The following is a 26,807-nucleotide window of genomic DNA, read 5'->3' as shown; positions in this document are numbered from 1 at the left end:
TCTCTGTCTAATACTGTTGGTGTAGCTCTCTCTCTGTCTATTACTGTTGGTGTAGCTCTCTCTCAGTTTAATACTGTTGGTGTAACTCTCTCAGTCTATTACTGTTGGTGTAACTCTCTCTCAGTCTATTACTGTTGATGTAGCTCTCTCTCAGTCTAATACTGTTGGTGTAACTCTCTCTCTCAGTCTATTACTATTGGTGTAACTCTCTCTCAGTCTATTACTATTGGTGTAACTCTCTCTCAGTCTATTACTGTTGGTGTAGCTCTCTCAGTCTATTACTGTTGGTGTAGCTCTCTCTCTGTCTATTACTGTTGGTGTAGCTCTCTCTCTGTCTATTACTGTTGGTGTAGCTCTCTCTCTGTCTGTTACTGTTGATGTAGCTCTCTCAGTCTATTACTGTTGGTGTAGCTCTCTCAGTCTATTACTGTTGGTGTAGCTCTCTCTCTGTCTATTACTGTTGGTGTAGCTCTCTCTCAGTCTATTACTGTTGGTGTAGCTCTATCAGTCTATTACTGTTGGTGTAGCTCTCTCTGTCTATTACTGTTGGTGTAACTCAGTCTAATACTATTGGTGTAACTCTCTCTCAGTTTAATACTGTTGGTGTAGCTCTCTCAGTCTATTACTGTTGGTGAAGCTCTCTCTCTGTCTATTACTGTTGGTGTAGCTCTCTCTCTGTCTATTACTGTTGGTGTAGCTCTCTCTCTGTCTATTACTGTTGGTGTAGCTCTCTCTCAGTCTATTACTGTTGGTGTAGCTCTCTCAGTCTATTACTGTTGGTGAAGCTCTCTCTCTGTCTATTACTGTTGGTGTAGCTCTCTCTCTGTCTATTACTGTTGGTGTAACTCTCTCTGTCTATTACTGTTGGTGTAACCTCTCTCTGTCTATTACTGTTGGTGTAGCTCTCTCTGTCTATTACTGTTGGTGTAGCTCTCTCTCAGTCTATTACTGTTGGTGTAACTCTCTCTGTCTATTACTGTTGGTGTAACCTCTCTCAGTCTATTACTGCTGGTGTAGCTCTCTCTGTCTATTACTGTTGGTGTAGCTCTCTCTCAGTCTATTACTGTTGGTGTAACTCTCTCTGTCTATTACTGTTGGTGTAGCTCTCTCTGTCTATTACTGTTGGTGTAGCTCTCTCTCTGTCTATTACTGTTGGTGTAGCTCTCTCTCAGTCTATTACTGTTGGTGTAGCTCTCTCTCTCTATTACTGTTGGTGTAGCTCTCTCTCAGTCTATTACTGTTGGTGTAGCTCTCTCTGTCTATTACTGTTGGTGTAGCTCTCTCTCAGTCTATTACTGTTGGTGTAACTCTCTCTGTCTATTACTGTTGGTGTAACCTCTCTCAGTCTATTACTGTTGGTGTAGCTCTCTCTGTCTATTACTGTTGGTGTAGCTCTCAGTCTATTACTGTTGGTGTAACTCTCTCAGTCTATTACTGTTGGTGTAGCTCTCTCTGTCTAATACTGTTGGTGTAGCTCTCTCTGTCTATTACTGTTGGTGTAACTCTCTCAGTCTATCACTGTTGGTGTAACTCTCTCTCTGTCTATTACTGTTGGTGTAGCGCTCTCTCTGTCTAATACTGTTGGTGTAACTCTCTCAGTCTATCACTGTTGGTGTAACTCTCTCTCTGTCTATTACTGTTGGTGTAGCGCTCTCTCTGTCTAATACTGTTGGTGTAACTCTCAGTCTATTACTGTTGGTGTAGCTCTCTCTCTGTCTATTACTGTTGGTGTAGCTCTCTCTCAGTCTATTGCTGTTGGTGTAACCTCTCTCAGTCTAATACTGTTGGTGTAATTCTCTCTGTCTATTACTGTTAGTGTAGCTCTCTGTCTATTACTATTGGTGTAGCTCTCTCTTAGTCTAATACTGTTGGTGTAACTATCTCTCAGTCTAATACTGTTGGTGTAACACTCTCAGTCTATTACTGTTGGTGTAGCTCTCTCTCAGTCTATTACTGTTGGTGTAACTCTCTCAGTCTAATACTGTTGGTGTAGCTCTCTCTCTGTCTATTACTGTTGGTGTAGCTCTCTCTCTGTCTATTACTGTTGGTGTTGCTCTCTGTCTAATACTGTTGGTGAAGCTCTCTCTCTGTCTATTACTGTTGGTGTAACCTCTCTCAGTCTATTACTGTTGGTGTAGCTCTCTCTCAGTCGAATACTGTTGGTGTAGCTCTCTCTCTGTCTATTACTGTTGGTGTAACTCTCTCAGTCTATTACTATTGGTGTAACTCTCTCTCTGTCTATTACTGTTGGTGTAACTCTCTCAGTTTAATACTGTTGGTGTAGCTCTCTCTGTCTATTACTGTTTGTGTAGCTCTCTCTCAGTTTAATACTGTTGGTGTAACTCTCTCAGTCTATTACTGTTGGTGTAGCTCTCTCTCAGTTTAATACTGTTGGTGTAACTCTCTCTGTCTATTACTGTTGGTGTAACTCTCTCAGTCTATTACTGTTGGTGTAGCTCTCTCTGTGTCTATTACTGTTGGTGTAACTCTCTCTGTCTATTACTGTTGGTGTAGCTCTCTCTCTGTCTAATCCTCTTGGTGTAACTCTCTCTCAGTCTAATACTGTTGGTGTAACTCTCTCTCAGTTTAATACTGTTGGTGTAGCTCTCTCTCAGTCTATTACTGTTGGTGTAGCTATCTCTCAGTCTAATACTGTTGGTGTAGCTCTCTCTCAGTCTATTACTGTTGGTGTAGCTATCTCTCAGTCTAATACTGTTGGTGTAACTCTCTCACAGCTTCCAGAGCACTTGGATCTTTCCATGAATTGATTGCCTATTTCATCCCTTTTGATATTTTAAGTAGAAATTGTCTTCAAATATTGAATTGTAAAAGCCCTTTATATTTAATAAAATATTATTTAATATAGACCACATGGAGAATTCAATAAATCTATAAAAAAAAATATGAATAAAGACCTGCTAAAGTTTAATATTCTGCATTTTGACCCGTCCCTCTGTCAACCCTGTTACTGTCAACCCTGTTATGGTCAATCCTGTTATGGTCAACCCTGTTACGGTCAACCCTGTTACGGTCAACCCTGTAACTGTCAACCATGTTACAGTCAACCCTGTTACTGTCAACCCTGTTACTGTCAACCCTGTTACTGTCAACCCTGTTACTTTCAACCCTGTTACTGTCAACCCTGTTACCGTCAACCCTGTTACCGTCAATCCTGTTACGGTCAACCCTGTTACTGTCAACCCTGTTACTGTCAACCCTGTTACGGTCAACCCTGTTGCTGTCTCTCCTGTTACGGTCAACCCTGTTACTGTCAACCCTGTTACTGTCAACCCTGTTACTGTCAACCCTGTTACGTTTAACCCTGTAACTGTCAACCCTGTTATGGTCAACCCTGTTATGGTCAACCCTGTTATGGTCAACCCTGTTATAGTCAAGCCCTGTTATGGTCAACCCTGTTGCGGTCAACCCTGTTACTGTCAACCCTCTTAGTGTCAACCCTGTTACCGTCAACCCTGTTACCGTCAACCCTGTCACTGTCAACCGTGTTATGGTCAACCCTGTTATGGTCAACCCTGTTATAGTCAACCCTGTTACCGTCAACCCTGTTATGGTCAACCCTGTTATAGTCAACCCTGTTACCGTCAACCCTGTTATGGTCAACCCTGTTATTTTATTTGGCACTAATTCGTTACAGTTATAAGTTATAAAACTTTTTTTGTTTAACTTCTTGAGATGGGAAAACTTTTTTTTTACATTGAGTTGAACATGTCCTCTTTATGACAAAATATTCAAATTTGGTGACCAGGTTACACTTCTTCAAAAGCACCGAATTGGCAGAACGACTCAGATGTTAATCTTTGGGAATAAACCATTTATTTTATGTTCAGTTCATATCACTGACAGGAAAGAGCCAACAGGATGTTATACAGTAATATACTCTCTGTCGGCCTATGCCCCGACTTCTAATTACCCCTCTAATTACCCCTTACCCCATTACCTCTCCCTGTGTATCACCCAGGACTGCCCAGAGGGATCTCGGGACTTCAGAGAGGAGCAGTGTTCTCAGTTTGATGGATCTGACTTCCAGGGAAAACGATACAAATGGCTCCCATACTATGGAGGTGAGTCAGAAGGGCCTGAGGGCCGGGGCTTTACACAGCTTTGGTAATGACTGTATAACGTTTGGTAAAGACTATATAACGTTTGGTAAAGACTGTATAACGTTTGGTAATGACTGTATAACGCTTGGTAATAACTGTATAACGTTTGGTAATAAAGTTTGGTAATGACTGTATAACGTTTGGTAATAATGTTTGGTAATGACGTTTGGTAATGACTGTATAACGTTTGGTAATGACTGTATAACGTTTGGTAATGACTGTATAACGTTTGGTAATGACTGTATAACGTTTGGTAATGATGTTTGGTAATGACTGTATAACGTTTGGTAAAGACTGTATAACGTTTGGTAATGACTGTATAACGTTTGGTAATGACGTTTGGTAATGACGTTTGGTAATGACTGTGTAACGTTTGGTAATAATGTTTGGTAATGACTGTGTAACGCTTGGTAATAACGCTTTGCAATGACTGTACGACGCTTGGTAATGACTGTATAACGTTTGGTAAAGACCGTATAACGTTTGGTAATGACTGTATAACGTTTGGTAAAGACTATATAACGTTTGGTAATGACTGTATAACGTTTGGTAAAGACTGTATAACGTTTGGTAATGACTGTGTAACGTTTGGTAATGACGTTTGGTAATGACATTTGGTAATGACATTTGGTAATGACTGTGTAACGTTTGGTAAAGACTGTATGACGTTTGGTAAAGACTGTATGACGTTTGGTAATGACTGTATAACGTTTGGTAATGACTGTATAACGTTTGGTAATGACTGTATAACGTTTGGTAATGACATTTGGTAATGACTGTATAACGTTTGGTAAAGACTGTATAACGTTTGGTAATGACTGTATAACGTTTGGTAATGACGTTTGGTAATGACGTTTGGTAATGACTGTGTAATGTTTGGTAATAATGTTTGGTAATGACTGTGTAACGTTTGGTAATAACGTTTGGTAATGACTGTATGACGTTTGGTAATGACTGTATGACGTTTGGTAATGACTGTATAACGTTTGGTAAAGACTGTATAACATTTGGTAATGACTGTATAACGTTTGGTAAAGACTATATAACGTTTGGTAATGACTGTATAACATTTGGTAATAACGTTTGGTAATAACGTTTGGTAAAGACTGTATAATGTTTGGTAAAGACTGTATAACGTTTGGTAAAGACTGTATAACGTTTGGTAATAACTGTATAACGTTTGGTAATGACTGTGTAACATTTGGTAATGACGTTTGGTAATGACGTTTGGTAATGACGTTTGGTAATAACTGTATAACGTTTGGTAAAGACTGTATAATGTTTGGTAATAACTGTATAACGTTTGGTAAAGACTATATAACGTTTGGTAATAACTGTATAACGTTTGGTAAAGACTGTATAACGTTTGGTAATAACTGTATAACGTTTGGTAAAGACTATATAACGTTTGGTAATGACTGTATAACGTTTGGTAAAGACTGTAAAACGTTTGGTAATGACTGTATAACGTTTGGTAAAGACTATATAACGTTTGGTAATAACTGTATAACGTTTGGTAATAACTGTATAACGTTTGATAATAACTGTATAACGTTTGGTAAAGACTGTATAACGTTTGGTAAAGACTGTATAACGTTTGGTAATGACTGTATAACGTTTGGTAAAGACTGTATAACGTTTGGTAATAACTGTATAACGTTTGGTAATGACTGTATAACGTTTGGTAAAGACTATATAACGTTTGGTAAAGACTGTATAACGTTTGGTAAAGACTGTATAACATTTGGTAAAGACTGTATAACGTTTGGTAAAGACTATATAATGTTTGGTAATAACTGTATAACGTTTGGTAAAGACTGTATAACGTTTGGTAAAGACTGTATAACGTTTGGTAATAACTGTATAACATTTGGTAAAGACTATATAACGTTTAGTAATAACTGTATAACGTTTGGTAAAGACTGTATAACGTTTGGTAATAACTGTATAACGTTTGGTAAAGACTATATAACGTTTGGTAATAACTGTATAACGTTTGGTAATAACTGTATAACGTTTGGTAATAACTGTATAACGTTTGGTAAAGACTATATAATAATAACAGCAATGTTCAGCAGACCGCTGGAATATATTATTGGTAATGTTATGCAAATTACAGGTGTAGAAGGGTGAACTAAAGGTGTGTTTGTGTTTCCCACCAGCTGACAACCTGTGTGAGCTGAACTGTATGCCCAGAGGAGAGAACTTCTTCTACCGCCACAGGACAGCTGTGGCCGACGGCACGCCCTGCCATCCCGGGAGGAAGGATGTCTGTGTTGATGGAGTCTGTAAGGTAGGTGTGTGAGTGCGTGTGTGTGTGTGTGAGGTAGGATTAAATTTGAGTCTTAATAACAGAAAGGCGTTGTGATTATCAAGGGGGGGGGGGTTGGATGGAATTTATCAACACTTTCACTCAATTCATCAATTTCACTCTGACCTCAACATGTTTCACTCTGACCTCAACATGTTTCACTCTGACCTCAACATGTTTCACTCTGACCTCAACGTGTTTCACTCTGACCTCAACGTATTTCACTCTGACCTCAACATGTTTCCCTCTAACTTCAGTTTCCCTCTTACTTCAGTTTCCCTCTAACTTCAGTTTCCCTCTAACTTCAGATTCCCTCGAACTTCAGTTTCCCTACAACTTCAGTTTCCCTACAACTTCAGTTTCCCTACAACTTCAGTTTCCCTCTAACTTCAGTTTCCATCTAACTTCAGTTTCCCTCTAACTTCAGTTTCCCTCTAACATCAGTTTCCCTCTAACATCAGTTTCCCTCTAACTTCAGTTTCCCTCTAACTTCAGTTTCCCTCTAACATCAGTTTCCCTCTAACTTCAGTTTCCCTCTAACTTCAGTTTCCCTCTAACATCAGTTTCCCTCTAACTTCAGTTTCCCTACAACTTCAGTTTCCCTCTAACATCAGTTTCCCTATTTCTTATAACTTCAGTTTCCCTCTTACTTCAGTTTCCCTCTAACTTCAGTTTCCCTCTAACTTCAGTTTCCCTTTAACTTCAGTTTCCCTTTAACTTCAGTTTCCCTCTAACTTCAGTTTCCCTTTAACTTCAGTTTCCCTTTAACTTCAGTTTCCCTCTAACTTCAGTTTCCCTTTAACTTCAGTTTCCCTTTAACTTCAGTTTCCCTTTAATTTCAGATTCCCTCTTACTTCAGTTTCCCTCTAACTTCAGATTCCCTCTTCAGTTTCCCTCTAACTTCAGTTTCCCTCTAACATCAGTTTCCCTCTAACATCAGTTTCCCTCTAACTTCAGTTTCCCTCTAACTTCAGTTTCCCTCTAACATCAGTTTCCCTCTAACTTCAGTTTCCCTCTAACATCAGTTTCCCTCTAACTTCAGTTTCCCTCTAACATCAGTTTCCCTCTAACTTCAGTTTCCCTCTAACTTCAGTGTTCCTATAACTTCAGTTTCCCTCTAACTTCAGTTTCCCTATTTCTTATAACGTCAGTTTCCCTCTAACTTCAGTTTCCCTTTAACTTCAGTTTCCCTTTAACTTCAGTTTCCCTCTAACTTCAGTTTCCCTTTAACTTCAGTTTCGCTCTAACTTCAGTTTCCCTTTAACTTCAGTTTCCCTTTAACTTCAGTTTCCCTCTAACTTCAGTTTCCCTCTAACTTCAGTTTCCCTCTAACTTCAGTTTCCCTCTGACTTCAGTTTCCCTCTAACTTCAGTTTCCCTTTAACTTCAGTTTCCCTTTAACTTCAGTTTCCCTCTAACTTCAGTTTCCCTTTAACTTCAGTTTCGCTCTAACTTCAGTTTCCCTTTAACTTCAGTTTCCCTCTAACTTCAGTTTCCCTCTAACTTCAGATTCCCTTTAACTTCAGTTTCCCTCTAACTTCAGTTTCCCTTTAACTTCAGTTTCCCTCTAACATAAACCTGTATTGAGTTGTGTGACAGCCTTCTTGTCTTCCTGAATCCCAGTGATGAGATCTTCATAGCTACTCAAATACCTTCCCTGGCCTAGTATCTCTCTCCTTCTAGACCTAGTATCTCTCTCTCCTTCCAGACCTAGTATCTCTCTCTCCTTCTAGACCTAGAATCTCTCTCTCCTTCTAGAAATAGTATCTCTCTCCTTCTAGACCTAGTATCTCTCTCTCCTTCTAGACCTAGAATCTCTCTCTCCTTCTAGACCTAGAATCTCTCTCCTTCTAGACCTAGTATCTCTCTCCTTCTAGACCTAGTATCTCTCTCCTTCTAGACCTAGTATCTCTCTCTCCTTCTAGACCTAGAATCTCTCCTTCCAGACCTAGTATCTCTCTCTCCTTCCCAGGCCTAGTATCTCTCTCTCTCCTTCCAGACCTAGTATCTCTCTCTCCTTCCCAGGCCTAGTATCTCTCTCTCCTTCTAGACCTAGTATTTCTCTCCTTCCAGACCTAGTATCTCTCTCTCCTTCCCAGGCCTAGTATCTCTCTCTCCTTCCAGGCCTAGTATCTCTCTCTCCTTCCAGGCCTAGTATCTCCTTCTAGACCTAGAATCTCTCCTTCCAGACCTAGTATCTCTCTCTCCTTCCCAGGCCTAGTATCTCTCTCTCCTTCTAGACCTAGTATTTCTCTCTCCTTCCAGACCTAGTATCTCTCTCTCCTTCCCAGGCCTAGTATCTCTCTCTCCTTCCAGACCTAGTATCTCTCTCTCCTTCCAGACCTAGTATCTCTCTCCTTCCAGACCTAGTATCTCTCTCTCCTTCCAGACCTAGTATCTCTCTCTCCTTCCCAGGCCTAGTATCTCTCTCTCCTTCCAGACCTAGTATCTCTCTCTCCTTCCAGACCTAGTATCTCTCTCCTTCCAGACCTAGTATCTCTCTCTCTCCTTCCAGACCTAGTATCTCTCTCTCCTTTCAGACCTAGTATCTCTCTCCTTTCAGACCTAGTATCTCTCTCTCCTTCCAGACCTAGTATCTCTCTCTCCTTTCAGACCTAGTATCTATCTCCTTCCAGACCTAGTATCTCTCTCTCCTTCCAGACCTAGTATCTCTCTCCTTCTAGACCTAGTATCTCTCTCCTTTCAGACCTAGTATCTCTCTCCTTCCAGACCTAGTATCTCTCTCCCCTTCCAGACCTAGTATCTCTCTCTCCTTCCAGACCTAGTATCTCTCTCTCCTTCCAGACCTAGTATCTCTCTCTCCTTCCAGACCTAGTATCTCTCTCTCCTTCCCAGGCCTAGTATCTCTCTCCTTCCAGGCCTAGTATCTCTCTCTCCTTCCAGACCTAGTATCTCTCTCTCCTTCCAGGCCTAGTATCTCTTTCTCCTTCCAGGCCTAGTATCTCTCTCTCCTTCCAGACCTAGTATCTCTCTCTCTCCTTCCAGACCTAGTATCTCTCTCCCCTTCCAGACCATGTATCTCTCTCCCCTTGCAGACCTAGTATCTCTCTCCTTCCCAGACCTAGTATCTCTCTCTCCTTCTCAGACCTAGTATCTCTCTCTCCTTCCAGACCTAGTATCTATCTCCTTCCAGACCTAGTATTTCTCTCTCCTTCCAGACCTAGTATCTCTCTCCTTCCAGACCTAGTATCTCTCTCCTTCCAGACCTAGTATCTCTCTCTCCTTCCAGACCTAGTATCTCTCTCCTTCCAGACCTAGTATCTCTATCTCCTTCCAGACCTAGTATCTCTCTCTCCTTCCAGACCTAGTATCTATCTCCTTCCAGACCTAGTATTTCTCTCTCCTTCCAGACCTAGTATCTCTCTCCTTCCAGACCTAGTATCTCTCTCTCCTTCTAGACCTAGTATCTCTCTCTCTTTCCAGACCTAGTATCTCTCTCCTTCCAGACCTAGTATCTCTCTCTCCTTCCAGACCTAGTATCTCTCTCTCCTTCCAGACCTAGTATCTCTATCTCCTTCCAGACCTAGTATCTCTCTCTCCTTCCAGACCTAGTATCTCTCTCTCTTTCCAGACCTAGTATCTCCATCTCCTTCCAGACCTAGTATCTCTATCTCCTTCCAGACCTAGTATCTCTCTCTCCTTCCAGACCTAGTATCTCTCTCTCTTTCCAGACCTAGTATCTCTCTCTCCTTCCAGACCTAGTATCTCTATCTCCTTCCAGACCTAGTATCGCTCTCCCCTTCCAGACCTAGTATCTCCATCTCCTTCCAGACCTAGTATCTCTATCTCCTTCCAGACCTAGTATCTCTCTCTCCTTCCAGACCTAGTATCTCCATCTCCTTCCAGACCTAGTATCTCTCTCTCCTTCTAGACCTAGTATCTCCATCTCCTTCCAGACCTAGTATCTCTCTCTCTTTCCAGACCTAGTATCTCTCTCTCTCCTTCCAGACCTAGTATCGCTCTCCCCTTCCAGACCTAGTATCTCCATCTCCTTCCAGACCTAGTATCTCTCTCTCCTTCCAGACCTAGTATCTCTCTCCCTTCCAGACCTAGTATCTCTCTCCCTTCCAGACCTAGTATCTCTCTCTCCTTCCAGACCTAGTATCTCTCTCCCCTTCCAGACCTAGTATCTCTCTCTCCTTCCAGACCTAGTATCTCTCTCTCCTTCCAGACCTAGTATCTCTCCCCTTCCAGACCTAGTATCTCCATCTCCTTCCAGACCTAGTATCTCTCTCCCCTTCCAGACCTAGTATCTCCATCTCCTTCCAGACCTAGTATCTCTCTCTCCTTCCAGACCTAGTATATCTCTCTCCTTCCAGACCTAGTATCTCTCTCCCTTCCAGACCTAGTATCTCCATCTCCTTCCAGACCTAGTATCTCTCTCTCCTTCCAGACCTAGTATATCTCTCTCCTTCCAGACCTAGTATCTCTCTCCCTTCCAGACCTAGTATCTCTCTCCCCTTCCAGACCTAGTATCTCTCTCTCCTTCCAGACCTAGTATCTCTCTCTCCTTCCAGACCTAGTATCTCTCTCCCCTTCCAGACCTAGTATCTCCATCTCCTTCCAGACCTAGTATCTCTCTCTCCTTCCAGACCTAGTATCTCTCTCCTTCCAGACCTAGTATCTCTCTCTCCTTCCAGACCTAGTATCTCCATCTCCTTCCAGACCTAGTATCTCTCTCTCCTTCCAGACCTAGTATATCTCTCTCCTTCCAGACCTAGTATCTCTCTCCCCTTCCAGACCTAGTATCTCCATCTCCTTCCAGACCTAGTATCTCTCTCTCCTTCCAGACCTAGTATATCTCTCTCCTTCCAGACCTAGTATCTCTCTCCCCTTCCAGACCTAGTATCTCTCTCCCCTTCCAGACCTAGTATCTCTCTCCCTTCCAGACCTAGTATCTCTCTCTCCTTCCAGACCTAGTATCTCTCTCTCCTTCCAGACCTAGTATCTCTCTCTCCTTCCAGACCTAGTATCTCTCTCTCCTTCCAGACCTAGTATCTCTCTCTCCTTCCAGACCTAGTATCTCTCTCCCCTTCCAGACCTAGTATCTCTCTCTCCTTCCAGACCTAGTATCTCTCTCTCCTTCCAGACCTAGTATCTCTCTCTCCTTCCAGACCTAGTATTTCTCTCTCCTTCCAGACCTAGTATCTCTCTCTCCTTCCAGACCTAGTATCTCTCTCCCCTTCCAGACCTAGTATCTCCATCTCCTTCCAGACCTAGTATATCTCTCTCCTTCCAGACCTAGTATCTCTCTCTCCTTCCAGACCTAGTATATCTCTCTCCTTCCAGACCTAGTATCTCTCTCCCCTTCCAGACCTAGTATCTCCATCTCCTTCCAGACCTAGTATCTCTCTCTCCTTCCAGACCTAGTATCTCTCTCTCCTTCCAGACCTAGTATCTCTCTCCCCTTCCAGACCTAGTATCTCCATCTCCTTCCAGACCTAGTATCTCTCTCCTTCCAGACCTAGTATCTCTCTCTCCTTCCAGACCTAGTATCTCTCTCCCTTCCAGACCTAGTATCTCTCTCCTTCCAGACCTAGTATCTCTCTCCTTCCAGACCTAGTATCTCTCTCCTTCCAGACCTAGTATCTCTCTCCCTTCCAGACCTAGTATCTCTCTCCTTCCAGACCTAGTATCTCTCTCTCCTTCCAGACCTAGTATATCTCTCTCCTTCCAGACCTAGTATCTCTCTCTCCTTCCAGACCTAGTATATCTCTCTCCTTCCAGACCTAGTATCTCTCTCCCCTTCCAGACCTAGTATCTCCATCTCCTTCCAGACCTAGTATCTCTCTCTCCTTCCAGACCTAGTATCTCCATCTCCTTCCAGACCTAGTATCTCTCTCCCCTTCCAGGCCTAGTATCTCTCTCTCCTTCCAGACCTAGTATATCTCTCTCCTTCTAGACCTAGTATCTCTCTCTCCTTCCAGACCTAGTATCTCCATCTCCTTCCAGACCTAGTATCTCTCTCCCCTTCCAGACCTAGTATCTCTCTCTCTCCTTCCAGACCTAGTATCTCCATCTCCTTCCAGACCTAGTATCTCTCTCTCCTTCCAGACCTAGTATCTCTCTCTCCTTCCAGACCTAGTATCTCTCTCTACTTCCAGACCTAGTATCTCTCTCTCCTTCCAGACCTAGTATCTCTCTCTACTTCCAGACCTAGTATCTCTCTCTCCTTCCAGACCTAGTATCTCTCTCTCCTTCCAGACCTAGTATCTCTCTCTCTCCTTCCAGACCTAGTATCTCTCTCTCCTTCCAGACCTAGTATCTCTCTCTCCTTCCAGACCTAGTATCTCTCTCTACTTCCAGACCTAGTATCTCTCTCTCCTTCCAGACCTAGTATCTCTCTCTCCTTCCAGACCTAGTATCTCTCTCTCTCCTTCCAGACCTAGTATCTCTCTCTCCTTCCAGACCTAGTATCTATCTCCTTCCAGACCTAGTATCTCTCTCTCCTTCCAGACCTAGTATCTCTCTCTCCTTCCAGACCTAGTATCTCTCTCTCCTTCCAGACCTAGTATCTCTCTCTCCTTCCAGACCTAGTATCTCCATCTCCTTCCAGACCTAGTATCTCTCTCTCCTTCCAGACCTAGTATCACTCTCTCCTTCCAGACCTAGTATCTCTCTCTCCTTCCAGACCTAGTATCTCTCTCTACTTCCAGGGTGTGGCCTGCATGCTGCTGGCTGGGTTTCTTTCTCTATCCCTCCAACCCAGGACTCGCCAACCCTGTTCCTCGAGTGCTCTCCTATAGGTTTAAACCAGGGCTCTCCAACCCTGTTCCTGGAGAGCTACCCTCCTGTAGGTTTACGCCAGGCCTCTCCAACCCTGTTGCTGGAGAGATACCCTCCTGTAGGTTTTCACTCCAACCCCAGTTTATCAACCAGCTAATTGTTAGAATCAGGTGTGTTAGATTAGTTTTGGAGCGAAAACCTACAGGAGGGTATCTCTCCAGGAACAGGGTTGGAGAGGCCTGGTGTAAACCTACAGGGGGGTATCTCTCCAAGAATAGGGTTGGAGAAGCCTGGTTTAAACCTACAGGAGGGTATCTCTCCAGGAACAGGGTTGGAGAGCCCTGGTTTAAACCTACAGGAGGGTATCTCTCCAGGAACAGGGTTGGAGAGGCCTTGTGTAAACCTACAGGAGGGTATCTCTCCAGGAACAGGGTTGGAGAGGCCTGGTTTAAACCTACAGGAGGGTATCTCTCCAGGAACAGGGTTGGAGAGGCCTGGTGTAAACCTACAGGAGGGTATCTCTCCAGGAACAGGGTTGGAGAGGCCTGGTGTAAACCTACAGGAGGGTAGCCATCCAGGAACTGGGTTGGAGAGGCCTGGTTTAAACCTACAGGAGGGTATCTCTCCAAGAACAGGGTTGGAGAGCCCTGGTGTAAACCTACAGGAGGGTATCTCTCCAGGAACAGGGTCGGAGAGCCCTGGTTTAAACCTACAGGAGGGTATCTCTCCAGGAACAGGGTTGGAGAGGCCTGGTTTAAACCTACAGGAGGGTATCTCTCCAGGAACAGGGTTGGAGAGGCCTGGTGTAAACCTACAGGATGGTATCTCTCCAGGAACAGGGTCGGAGAGGCCTGCTCTAACCCATGTCCCCATCTCCCTCCCTATCCCCCCCCCGTAGCGTCTGGGCTGTGACAACATGCTGGAATCCCCCCAGCAGGATGACCCCTGTCTGCAGTGTGGGGGCAACGGACAGTCCTGCTACCCCGTCAGGAGCACCTTCAGCATGACCAACCTGCCCAAAGGTACAGTTCTCGTACCTCTTCACCGCGGGATCTGTGGATAGAGCTCCTGTTACAGCCCACTCTCTGGACATCCGTGTGTTAACATAGCATCTCTCCATGGTATCAACTCTTCATGTCCACTGATGTGTTTTCTATCTCCTGTTCTCCTCCCTCCCAGGCTATAACCAGGTGTGTTATATCTCCTGTTCTCCTCCCAGGCTATAACCAGGTGTTTTATATCTCCTGTTCTCCTCCCTGCCAGGCTATAACCAGGTGTTTTCTATCTCCTGTTCTCCTCCCTGCCAGGCTATAACCAGGTGTTTTATATCTCCTGTTCTCCTCCCAGGCTATAACCAGGTGTTTTATATCTCCTGTTCTCCTCCCAGGCTATAACCAGGTGTTTTATATCTCCTGTTCTCCTCCCTCCCAGGCTATAACCAGGTGTTTTATATCTCCTGTTCTCCTCCCTCCCAGGCTATAACCAGGTGTGTTATGTCTCCTGTTCTCTTTCCTCCCAGGCTATAACCAGGTGTTTATCATCCCTGTGGGAGCCACCTCCATCCACATCAGAGAGACTGTTGCCACTCGTAATTACCTGGGTGAGTTCCTAACTGCCCATGTGAGTCCCTAACTGCCCATGTGAGTCCCTAACTGCCTGGCAAGTCCCTAATTGCCCGCGCGGGTCCCTAATTGCCCGCGCGAGTCCCTAATTGCCCGCGCGAGTCCCTAATTGCCCGGGCGAGTCCCTAACTGTCCGGGCGAGTCTTTAATTCCTTGGATAACTGGGCTAGAGATGACAGGACATGAGATGGCAATAGGACAGTTGTACCAGAAAAGCTGTGTTCTTTGGTGGTGTAAAGATCTGTGACTCTGAACTCTAGTCCTTCTGTCTCTAATGATCCGTGACTCTGAACTCTAGTCCTTCTGTCTGTAATGATCCGTGACTCTGAACTCTAGTCCTTCTGTCTGTAATGATCCGTGACTCTGAACTCTGTGTCTGTCTCTGTCTGTCTGTGTCTCTGTCTGTCTCTCTCTGTCTCTCGCTGTGTCTGTCTGTGTTTGTGTCTGTGTCTGTCTATCTCTGCCTGTCTCTGCCCATCTCTGCCTGTCTCTATCTCTGCCTGTCTCTGCCCATCTCTGCCTGTCTATCTCTGCCTGTCTCTGCCCATCTCTGCCTGTCTCTGTCTCTGCCTGTCTCTGCCCGTCTCTGTCTGTGTCTGCCTGTCTTTGTCTCTGCCTGTCTCTGTCTCTGCCTGTCTCTGTCTCTGTTTGTCTCTGCCTGTCTCTGTCTCTGTTTGTCTCTGCCTGTCTCTCTCTCTCTGCCTGTCTCTGTGTCTGCCTGTCTTTGTCTCTGTCTGTCTGTCTCTGTCTGTGTCTACCACCAGCCGTTAAGAACCTGCGTGGTGAGTACTACCTGAACGGCCACTGGGTGATTGAGTTCTCCAAGGCCACTCCTGTAGCAGGCACCATGCTATACTACCAGAGAGGGGCTGAGGGAGAGATGACTCCTGAGACCATCGTGGGCCGCGGACCCACCACCGAGCCGCTGGTTATAGAGGTCAGAGTCAGTTGATCCTTTAGGTCCTTGGGAGGTGTGGGATTAGGTTCTCGTCCTTCTGTCTCTAATGATCTGTGACTCCGATCTCTAGTCCTTCTGTCTGTAATGATCTGTGACTCTGAACTCTAGTCCTTCTGTCTCTAATGATCTGTGACTCTGATCTCTAGTCTTTCTGTCTCTAATGATCTGTGACTCTGAACTCTAGTCCTTCTGTCTCTAATGATCTGTGACTCTGAACTCTAGTCCTTCTGTCTCTAATGATCTGTGACTCTGATCTCTAGTCTTTCTGTCTCTAATGATCTGTGACTCTGAACTCTAGTCTTTCTGTCTCTAATGATCTGTGACTCTGAACTCTAGTCCTTCTGTCTCTAATGATCTGTGACTCTGAACTCTAGTCCTTCTGTCTGTAATGATCTGTGACTCTGATCTCTAGTCTTTCTGTCTCTAATGATCTGTGACTCTGAACTCGAGTCCTTCTGTCTGTAATGATCTGTGACTCTGAACTCTAGTCCTTCTGTCTGTAATGATCTGTGACTCTGATCTCTAGTCCTTCTGTCTCTAATGATCTGTGACTCTGAACTCTAGTCTTTCTGTCTGTAATGATCTGTGACTCTGAACTCTAGTCCTTCTGTCTGTAATGATCTGTGACTCTGATCTCTAGTCTTTCTGTCTCTAATGATCTGTGACTCTGAACTCGAGTCCTTCTGTCTGTAATGATCTGTGACTCTGATCTCTAGTCCTTCTGTCTCTAATGATCTGTGACTCTGAACTCTAGTCCTTCTGTCTGTAATGATCTGTGACTCTGATCTCTAGTCTTTCTGTCTCTAATGATCTGTGACTCTGAACTCGAGTCCTTCTGTCTCTAATGATCTGTGACTCTGAACTCTAGTCCTTCTGTCTCTAATGATCTGTGACTCTGGACTCTAGTCCTTCTGTCTGTAATGATCTGTGACTCTGAACTCTAGTCCTTCTGTCTGTAATGATCTGTGACTCTGATCTCTAGTCTTTCTGTCTCTAATGATCTGTGACTCTGAACTCTAGTCCTTCTGTCTCTAATGATCTGTGACTCTGATCTCTAGTCCTTCTGTCTCTAATGATCTGTGACTCTGAACTCTAGTCCTTCTGTCTCTAATGATCTGTGACTCTGAACTCTAGTCCTTCTGTCTCTAATGATCTGTGACTCTGGACTCTAGTCCTTCTGTCTGTAATGATCTGTGACTCTGAACTCTAGTCCTTCTGTCTGTAATGATCTGTGACTCTGAACTCTAGTCCTTCTGTCTGTAATGATCTGTGACTCTGAACTCTAGTCCTTCTGTCTCTAATGATCTGTGACTCTGAACTCTAGTCCTTCTGTCTGTAATGATTATTATGAAATTATTATGAAAAAGAATATATCACAACAACAAAAAAAGGGGTCAGAGTCACACAACTACCTCCTCGGCTGTTATAGACCTGAAACATTGGGGTTCATGTCACATGTTTTAAAGTACCTTCTAATTTGACATTTGAGTCCTATACGGGCAGTTTCCCAGAACACAGATCGCCATAAAAAAATGCTTTAGTCCAGGACAAGACTTAATCTGTGTTTGGGAAATCGCCCCTTAGTTCTTTTCGCAGACGCACTTAGCCAGAGTGAATCAAAACCAGGGCATTCAGTTAAAGTAGGTAAAACAATTCCATACGATCACCATCATTGCGAGTAAAACCTAAATAGCCACTAAATAACTGTCGAATCACTGGCAGTAAGAGTCGTCTTTCATCAAACCGACCCCCCCCAGGTCTGTTGTAGTCTGGTCTCAGGTCTGTTGTAGTCTGATCCCAGGTCTGTTGTAGTCTGATCCCAGGTCTGTTGTAATCTGATCCCAGGTCTGTTGTAGTCTGATCCCAGGTCTGTTGTAGTCTGATCCCAGGTCTGTTGTAGTCTGATCCCAGGTCTGTTGTAGTCTGATCCCAGGTCTGTTGTAGTCTGATCCCAGGTCTGTTGTAGTCTGATCCCAGGTCTGTTGTAGTCTGGTCCCAGGTCTGTTGTAGTCTGATCCCAGGTCTGTTGTAGTCTGATCCCAGGTCTGTTGTAGTCTGGTCCCAGGTCTGTTGTAGTCTGATCCCAGGTCTGTTGTAGTCTGATCCCAGGTCTGTTGTAGTCTGATCCCAGGTCTGTTGTAGTCTGGTCCCAGGTCTGTTGTAGTCTGATCCCAGGTCTGTTGTAGTCTGATCCCAGGTCTGTTGTAGTCTGATCCCAGGTCTGTTGTAGTCTGGTCCCAGGTCTGTTGTAGTCTGATCCCAGGTCTGTTGTAGTCTGATCCCAGGTCTGTTGTAGTCTGGTCCCAGGTCTGTTGTAGTCTGATCCCAGGTCTGTTGTAGTCTGATCCCAGGTCTGTTGTAGTCTGATCCCAGGTCTGTTGTAGTCTGTTCCCAGGTCTGTTGTAGTCTGGTCCCAGGTCTGTTGTAGTCTGATCCCAGGTCAGTTGTAGTCTGATCCCAGGTCTGTTGTAGTCTGGTCCCAGGTCTGTTGTAGTCTGATCCCAGGTCTGTTGTAGTCTGATCCCAGGTCTGTTGTAGTCTGATCCCAGGTCTGTTGTAGTCTGATCCCAGGTCTGTTGTAGTCTGATCCCAGGTCTGTTGTAGTCTGATCCCAGGTCTGTTGTAGTCTGATCCCAGGTCTGTTGTAGTCTGATCCCAGGTCTGTTGTAGTCTGATCCCAGGTCTGTTGTAGTCTGATCCCAGGTCTGTTGTAGTCTGATCCCAGGTCTGTTGTAGTCTGATCCCAGGTCTGTTGTAGTCTGATCCCAGGTCTGTTGTAGTCTGATCCCAGGTCTGTTGTAGTCTGATCCCAGGTCTGTTGTAGTCTGATCCCAGGTCTGTTGTAGTCTGATCCCAGGTCTGTTGTAGTCTGATCCCAGGTCTGTTGTAGTCTGATCCCAGGTCTGTTGTAGTCTGATCCCAGGTCTGTTGTAATCTGATCCCAGGTCTGTTGTAATCTGGTCCCAGGTCTGTTGTAGTCTGATCCCAGGTCTGTTGTAGTCTGGTGCCAGGTCTGTTGTAGTCTGATCCCAGGTCTGTTGTAGTCTGATCCCAGGTCTGTTGTAGTCTGATCCCAGGTCTGTTGTAGTCTGATCCCAGGTCTGTTGTAGTCTGGTCCCAGGTCTGTTGTAGTCTGATCCCAGGTCTGTTGTAGTCTGGTCCCAGGTCTGTTGTAGTCTGATCCCAGGTCTGTTGTAGTCTGGTCCCAGGTCTGTTGTAGTCTGGTCCCAGGTCTGTTGTAGTCTGATCCCAGGTCTGTTGCTGTCTGGTCTCAGGTCTGTTGTAGTCTGGTCCCAGGTCTGTTGTAGTCTGATCCCAGGTCTGTTGTAGTCTGATCCCAGGTCTGTTGTAGTCTGATCCCAGGTCTGTTGTAGTCTGATCCCAGGTCTGTTGTAGTCTGATCCCAGGTCTGTTGTAGTCTGGTCTCAGGTCTGTTGTAATCTGGTCCCAGGTCTGTTGTAGTCTGATCCCAGGTCTGTTGTAGTCTGGTGCCAGGTCTGTTGTAGTCTGATCCCAGGTCTGTTGTAGTCTGATCCCAGGTCTGTTGTAGTCTGATCCCAGGTCTGTTGTAGTCTGATCCCAGGTCTGTTGTAGTCTGGTCCCAGGTCTGTTGTAGTCTGATCCCAGGTCTGTTGTAGTCTGGTCCCAGGTCTGTTGTAGTCTGATCCCAGGTCTGTTGTAGTCTGATCCCAGGTCTGTTGTAGTCTGATCCCAGGTCTGTTGTAGTCTGGTCCCAGGTCTGTTGTAGTCTGATCCCAGGTCTGTTGTAGTCTGGTCCCAGGTCTGTTGTAGTCTGATCCCAGGTCTGTTGTAGTCTGGTCCCAGGTCTGTTGTAGTCTGGTCCCAGGTCTGTTGTAGTCTGATCCCAGGTCTGTTGTAGTCTGGTCCCAGGTCTGTTGTAATCTGATCCCAGATCTGTTGTAGTCTGGTCCCAGGTCTGTTGTAGTCTGATCCCAGGTCTGTTGTAGTCTGATCCCAGGTCTGTTGTAGTCTGATCCCAGGTCTGTTGCTGTCTGTGTCTCTCTGTCTTTCTCTGCACTCAGTAAAATGAAATAAAGGTAGATTTTTTTTATCTATTTCTCTCTTTCTCTCCTGCCTCAGTTGATCATCCAGGAACACAACCAGGGAGTAGAGTACGAGTACTACCTCCCTAACGGTCGGTCCAGAGAGGGATACTACTGGAGCTTCGGCTCATGGTCTACCTGCAGCAGAGAGTGTGGATCAGGTACGTGTCCTTCTGGGGCTGCAATATTTTGGTTACTTTCCCCAAATTCCCAGGTTTTCAGAAATGACATTCGAAAGAATCCCGGAATCAGAAAGGGAAAAAGCAGGAATTCCGGAATCTTCCAAGCAGGAAATTGACTGTAATTTTGCAACCCTTGTCCCTCTTTACTATAATCTAATGTCACTTTATTTAATCTAATGTCACTTTACTTTAATCTAATGTCACCTTTAATCTAATGTCACTTTATTTTAATCTAATGTCACTTTATTTAATCTAATGTCACTTTACTTTAATCTAATGTCACCTTTAATCTAATGTCACTTTATTTTAATCTAATGTCACTTTATTTAATCTAATGTCACTTTACTTTAATCTGTAACCTTACTTGAATCTGACACCTTACTTTAATCTGTCACCTTACTTTAATCTGTCACCTTACTTTAATCTGTCACCTTACTTTAATCTAATGTCACTTTACTTTAATCTGACACCTTACTTAAATCTACTGTCACTTTACTTTAATCTAATGTCACCTTACTTTAATCTGTAACCTTATTTTAATCTGACACCTTACTTTAATCTGTCACCTTACTTTAATCTAATGTCACTTTACTTTAATCTGTCACCTTACTTAAATCTAATGTCACCTTACTTTAATCTGTCACCTTACTTTAATCTGTCACCTTACTTTAATCTAATGTCACTTTACTTTAATCTGACACCTTACTTAAATCTAATGTCACTTTACTTTAATCTAATGTCACCTTACTTTAATCTGTCACCTTCCTTTAATCTGTCACCTTACTTTAATCTGTCACCTTACTTTAATCTGTAACCTTACTTTAATCTGTCACTTTACTTTAATCTGTCACTTTACTTTAATCTGTCACCTTACTTTAATCTGTCACCTTACTTTAATCTAATGTCACTTTACTTTAATCTGTCACCTTACTTTAATCTGTAACCTTACTTTAATCTGTCACCTTACTTAATCTAATGTCACTTTACATTTACATTTACATTTAAGTCATTTAGCAGACGCTCTTATCCAGAGCGACTTACAAATTGGTGAATTCACCTTCTGACATCCAGTGGAACAGCCACTTTACAATAGTGCATCTAAGTCATTAAGGGGGGGTGGTGAGAAGGATTACTTATCCTATCCTAGGTATTCCTTGAAGAGGTGGGGTTTCAGGTGTCTCCGGAAGGTGGTGATTGACTCCGCTGTCCTGGCGTCGTGAGGGAGTTTGTTCCACCATTGGGGGCCAGAGCAGCGAACAGTTTTGACTGGGCTGAGCGGGAACTGTACTTCCTCAATGGTAGGGAGGCGAGCAGGCCAGAGGTGGATGAACGCAGTGCCCTTGCTTGGGTGTAGGGCCTGATCAGAGCCTGGAGGTACTGCGGTGCCGTTCCCCTCACAGCTCCGTAGGCAAGCACCATGGTCTTGTAGCGGATGCGAGCTTCAACTGGAAGCCAGTGGAGAGAGCGGAGGAGCGGGGTGACGTGAGAGAACTTGGGAAGGTTGAACACCAGACGGGCTGCGGCGTTCTGGATGAGTTGTAGGGTTTAATGGCACAGGCAGGGAGCCCAGCCAACAGCGAGTTGCAGTAATCCAGACGGGAGATGACAAGTGCCTGGATTAGGACCTGCGCCGCTTCCTGTGTGAGGCAGGGTCGTACTCTGCGGATGTTGTAGAGCATGAACCTACAGGAACGGGCCACCGCCATGATGTTGGTTGAGAACGACAGGGTGTTGTCCAGGATCACGCCAAGGTTCTTAGCGCTCTGGGAGGAGGACACAATGGAGTTGTCAACCGTGATGGCGAGATCATGGAACGGGCAGTCCTTCCCCGGGAGGAAGAGCAGCTCCGTCTTGCCGAGGTTCAGCTTGAGGTGGTGATCCGTCATCCACACTGATATGTCTGCCAGACATGCAGAGATGCGATTCGCCACCTGGTCATCAGAAGGGGAAAGGAGAAGATTAATTGTGTGTCGTCTGCATAGCAATGATAGGAGAGACCATGTGAGGTTATGACAGAGCCAAGTGACTTGGTGTATAGCGAGAATAGGAGAGGGCCTAGAACAGAGCCCTGGGGGACACCAGTGGTGAGAGCGCGTGGCGAGGAGACAGATTCTCGCCACGCCACCTGGTAGGAGCGACCTGTCAGGTAGGACGCAATCCAAGCGTGGGCCGCGCCGGAGATGCCCAACTCGGAGAGGGTGGAGAGGAGGATCTGATGGTTCACAGTATCGAAGGCAGCCGATAGGTCTAGAAGGATGAGAGCAGAGGAGAGAGAGTTAGCTTTAGCAGTGCGGAGCGCCTCCGTGATGCAGAGAAGAGCAGTCTCAGTTGAATGACTAGTCTTGAAACCTGACTGATTTGGATCAAGAAGGTCATTCTGAGAGAGATAGCGGGAGAGCTGGCCAAGGACGGCACGTTCAAGAGTTTTGGAGAGAAAAGAAAGAAGGGATACTGGTCTGTAGTTGTTGACATCGGAGGGATCGAGTGTAGGTTTTTTCAGAAGGGGTGCAACGGTCAGGGATGAGTTGATGAGCGAGGTGAGGTAAGGGAGAAGGTCCCCGGAAATGGTCTGGAGAAGAGAGGAGGGGATAGGGTCAAGCGGGCAGGTTGTTGGGCGGCCGGCCGTCACAAGAAGCGAGATTTCATCTGGAGAGAGAGGGGAGAAAGAGGTCAGAGCACAGGGTAGGGCAGTGTGAGCAGAACCAGCGGTGTCGTTTGACTTAGCAAACGAGGATCGGATGTCGTCGACCTTCTTTTCAAAATGGTTGACGAAGTCATCTGCAGAGAGGGAGGGAGGGGGGGGAGGGGGAGGAGGATTCAGGAGGGAGGAGAAGGTGGCAAAGAGCTTCCTAGGGTTAGAGGCAGATGCTTGGAATTTAGAGTGGTAGAAAGTGGCTTTAGCAGCAGAGACAGAGGAGGAAAATGTAGAGAGGAGGGAGTGAAAGGATGCCAGGTCCGCAGGGAGGCGAGTTTTCCTCCATTTCCGCTCGGCTGCCCGGAGCTCTGTTCTGTGAGCTCGCAATGAGTCATCGAGCCACGGAGCGGGAGGGGAGGACCGAGCCGGCCTGGAGGATAGGGGACATAGAGAGTCAAAGGATGCAGAAAGGGAAGAGAGGAGGGTTGAGGAGGCAGAATCAGGAGAAAGGTTGGAGAAGGTATGAGCAGAGGGAAGAGATGATAGGATGGAAGAGGAGAGAGTAGCGGGGGAGAGAGAGCGAAGGTTGGGACGGCGCGATACCATCCGAGTAGGGGCAGTGTGGGAAGTGTTGGATGAGAGCGAGAGGGAAAAGGATACAAGGTAGTGGTCGGAGACTTGGAGGGAGTTGCAATGAGGTTAGTGGAAGAACAGCATCTAGTAAAGATGAGGTCGAGCGTATTGCCTGCCTTGTGAGTAGGGGGAAGGTGAGAGGGTGAGGTCAAAAGAGGAGAGGAGTGGAAAGAAGGAGGCAGAGAGGAATGAGTCAAAGGTAGACGTGGGGAGGTTAAAGTCGCCCAGGACTGTGAGAGGTGAGCCGTCCTCAGGAAAGGAGCTTATCAAGGCATCAAGCTCATTGATGAACTCTCCGAGGGAACCTGGAGGGCGATAAATGATAAGGATGTTAAGCTTGAAAGGGCTGGTAACTGTGACAGCATGGAATTCAAAGGAGGCGATAGATAGATGGGTAAGGGGAGAGAGAGAGAATGACCACTTGGGAGAGATGAGGATCCCGGTGCCACCACCCCGCTGACCAGAAGCTCTCGGGGTGTGCGAGAACACGTGGGCGGACGAAGAGAGAGCAGTAGGAGTAGCAGTGTTATCTGTGGTGATCCATGTTTCCGTCAGTGCCAGGAAGTCGAGGACTGGAGGGAGGCATAGGCTGAGATGAACTCTGCCTTGTTGGCCGCAGATCGGCAGTTCCAGAGGCTACCGGAGACCAGGAACTCCACGTGGGTCGTGCGCGCTGGGACCACCAGATTAGGGTGGCCGCGGCCACGCGGTGTGGAGCGTTTGTATGGTCTGTGCAGAGAGGAGAGAACAGGGATAGATAGACACATAGTTGACAGGGTACAGAAGAGGCTACGCTAATGCAAAGGAGATTGGAATGACAAGTGGACTACACGTCTCGAATGTTCAGAAAGTTAAGCTTACGTAGCAAGAATCTTATTGACTAAAATGATTGAAATGATACAGTACTGCTGGAGTAGGCTAGCTGGTAGTGGCTGCGATGTTGACACTACACTAATCAAGTCGTTCCGTCGAGTGTAATAGTTTCTACAGTGCTGCTATTCGGGGCTAGCTGGCTAGCTAGCAGGTTGATTGCGTTACGTTACCTTAAAAGAACGACAATAGCTGGCTAGCTAACCTAGAAAATCGGTCTAGGCTACACAATTGTCTTAGATACAAAGACGGCTATGTAGCTAGCTAGCTACGATCAAACAAAACAAACCGTTGTACTGTAATAGTTACTACAGTGCTGCTATTCGGGGGCTAGCTGGCTAGCTACGTTAAAAGAACGACAATAGCTGGCCAGCTAACCTAGAAAATCGCTCTAGGCTACACAATTGTCTTAGATACAAAGACGGCTATGTAGCTAGCTAGCTACGATCAAACAAAACAAACCGTTGTACTGTAATAGTTACTACAGTGCTGCTATTCGGGGGCTAGCTGGCTAGCTACGTTAAAGAACGACAATAGCTGGCTAGCTAACCTAGAAAATCGCTCTAGACTACACAATTGTCTTAGATACAAAGACGGCTATGTAGCTGGCTAGCTACGATCAAACAAATCAAACCGTTGTACTGTAATGAAGTGAAATGAAAATGTGATACTACCTGTGGAGCGACGCGGAATGTTGACCAGGTAGTTGGAGTTCAATTCGGTAGAGGTTGGCTAGCTGTTGGCTAGCTAGCTAGCAGCATTTCCTACGTTAGGACGACAAATAGCTGGCTAGCTAACCTCGGTAAATTAAGATAATCACTCTAAGTCTACACACTCTAAACTGCACAATTATCTTGGATACGAAGACAGCGAAGACAACTATGTAGCTAGCTGACACTACGCTAATCGAGTCGTTCAGTTGAGTGTAATAGTTTCTACAGTGCTAGTGGACAGTGGATGTTAGCTAGCTGCTTAGCTAGCTGCTGGGCAGATACGTTAGGACGACGAAATACGATAATTATGCAATTGTCGTTCATACAAAGACGGCTTTGTAGCTAGCTAAGAAGAAATTGCTAAGATTAGACAAATCAAACCGTTGTACTATAACGAAATGTAATGAAAAGTTATACTACCTGCGGACCGAAGTGTAGATGCGACCGCTCGCTCCAACCGGAACCGGAACCACTTTACTTTAATCTGTAACCTTACTTTAATCTGTCACCTTACTTTAATCTAATGTCACTTTACTTTAATCTTTAACCTTACTTTAATCTGTCACCTTACTTTAATCTAATGTCACCTTACTTTAATCTAATGTCGCATTACTTTAATCTGTAACTTTACTGTAATCTGTCACCTTACTTTAATCTAATGTCACCTTACTTTAATCTAATGTCACCTTAATTTAATCTCATGTCACTTTACTTTAATCTGTAACCTTACTTTAATCTGTCACCTTACTTTAATCTAATGTCACTTTACTTTAATCTAATGTCGCATTACTTTAATCTGTAACTTTACTGTAATCTGTCACTTTACTTTAATCTGTCACCTTACTTTAATCTAATGTCACCTTAATTTAATCTCATGTCACTTTACTTTAATCTGTAACCCTACTTCTTCTTCTTCTTCTTCTTCCTCCTCCTCCTTGACTGATTCCTCCTTCTGTTCCCTCTTCCTCCCTCCACCAGGCTACCAGTCCCGTCTGGTGTTCTGTGCCATCGATAACGAGGCCTACCCAGACTACCTGTGCACCGCCCTGCCACGCCCCCTCACCAACCGCACCTGCAACCCTCAGACGTGCCCTCAGACCCGTCGGTGAGTCAGCCGGGATACGTATCACAATAACTCCTTTTGGAAAATCAACAACAGACTTTTCAAGTAAATGGTGTTAGTTATTTACAGTCAGTGCCTCAAAAGCTGCAAAACGTAGTCCAGAGTTAACAAATGTGTGTGTGATTACGGGATAAACTAGCACAGAGCCAGTCTTAGCCGGAGGGCTAAGGACAATGCGGTGTGAAAAGGCTTTTGGAGGAGTACAATGATACCCCTTGTGATGACTGATCTGGGTTCAGTAGTGTGTGAGTTCATGCAGGAGCTCTGGCTGGGCTACTAGCTGTGTCTGGACTCCTAGCTGTCTGGCTGGGCTCCTAGCTGTCTGTCTGGACTCCTAGCTGTCTGTCTGGATTCCTAGCTGTCTGTCTGGATTCCTAGCTGTCTGTCTGGACTCCTAGCTGTCTGGCTGGGCTCCTAGCTGTCTGGCTGGGCTCCTAGCTGTCTGTCTGGACTCCTAGCTGTCTGGCTGGGCTCCTAGCTGTCTGGCTGGGCTCCTAGCTGTCTGGCTGGGCTCCTAGCTGTCTGGCTGGGCTCCTAGCTGTTTGGCTGGGCTCCTAGCTGCCTGTCTGGACTCCGAGCTGTCTATCTGGATTCCTAGCTGTCTGGCTGGGCTCCTAACTGTCTGGCTGGGCTCCTAGCTGTCTGGCTGGGCTCCTAGCTGTCTATCTGGACTCCTAGCTGTCTGTCTGGACTCCTAGCTGTCTGGCTGGGCTCCTAGCTGTCTGTCTGGACTCCTAGCTGTCTGTCTGGATTCCTAGCTGTCTGTCTGGATTCCTAGCTGTCTGTCTGGACTCCTAGCTGTCTGGCTGGGCTCCTAGCTGTCTGGCTG

The 26,807-nt window shown here is 45.4% G+C and overlaps 1 protein-coding gene across 1 annotated transcript; it reads left to right on the top strand.

Moving 5' to 3' along the window:
* Window positions 1–3,848: 3,848 nt before the first annotated feature.
* Window positions 3,849–25,960, top strand: LOC135535237 (papilin-like; the record flags this gene model as incomplete). The annotated part of the gene is made up of 7 exons (XM_064961928.1): window positions 3,849–4,082; window positions 6,284–6,414; window positions 14,077–14,200; window positions 14,698–14,778; window positions 15,565–15,737; window positions 19,860–19,983; window positions 25,834–25,960. Coding segments are annotated over 7 exons (994 nt in total), but the record flags the coding sequence as incomplete, so codon positions are not given.
* Between the last annotated feature and the right edge of the window lie 847 nt (window positions 25,961–26,807).

This window comes from Oncorhynchus masou, unplaced genomic scaffold (genome assembly GCF_036934945.1).
Source record: "Oncorhynchus masou masou isolate Uvic2021 unplaced genomic scaffold, UVic_Omas_1.1 unplaced_scaffold_4633, whole genome shotgun sequence".
Taxonomy (NCBI): Eukaryota; Metazoa; Chordata; class Actinopteri; order Salmoniformes; family Salmonidae; genus Oncorhynchus; species Oncorhynchus masou.
This window is presented reverse-complemented; position numbering and strand designations above follow the sequence as displayed.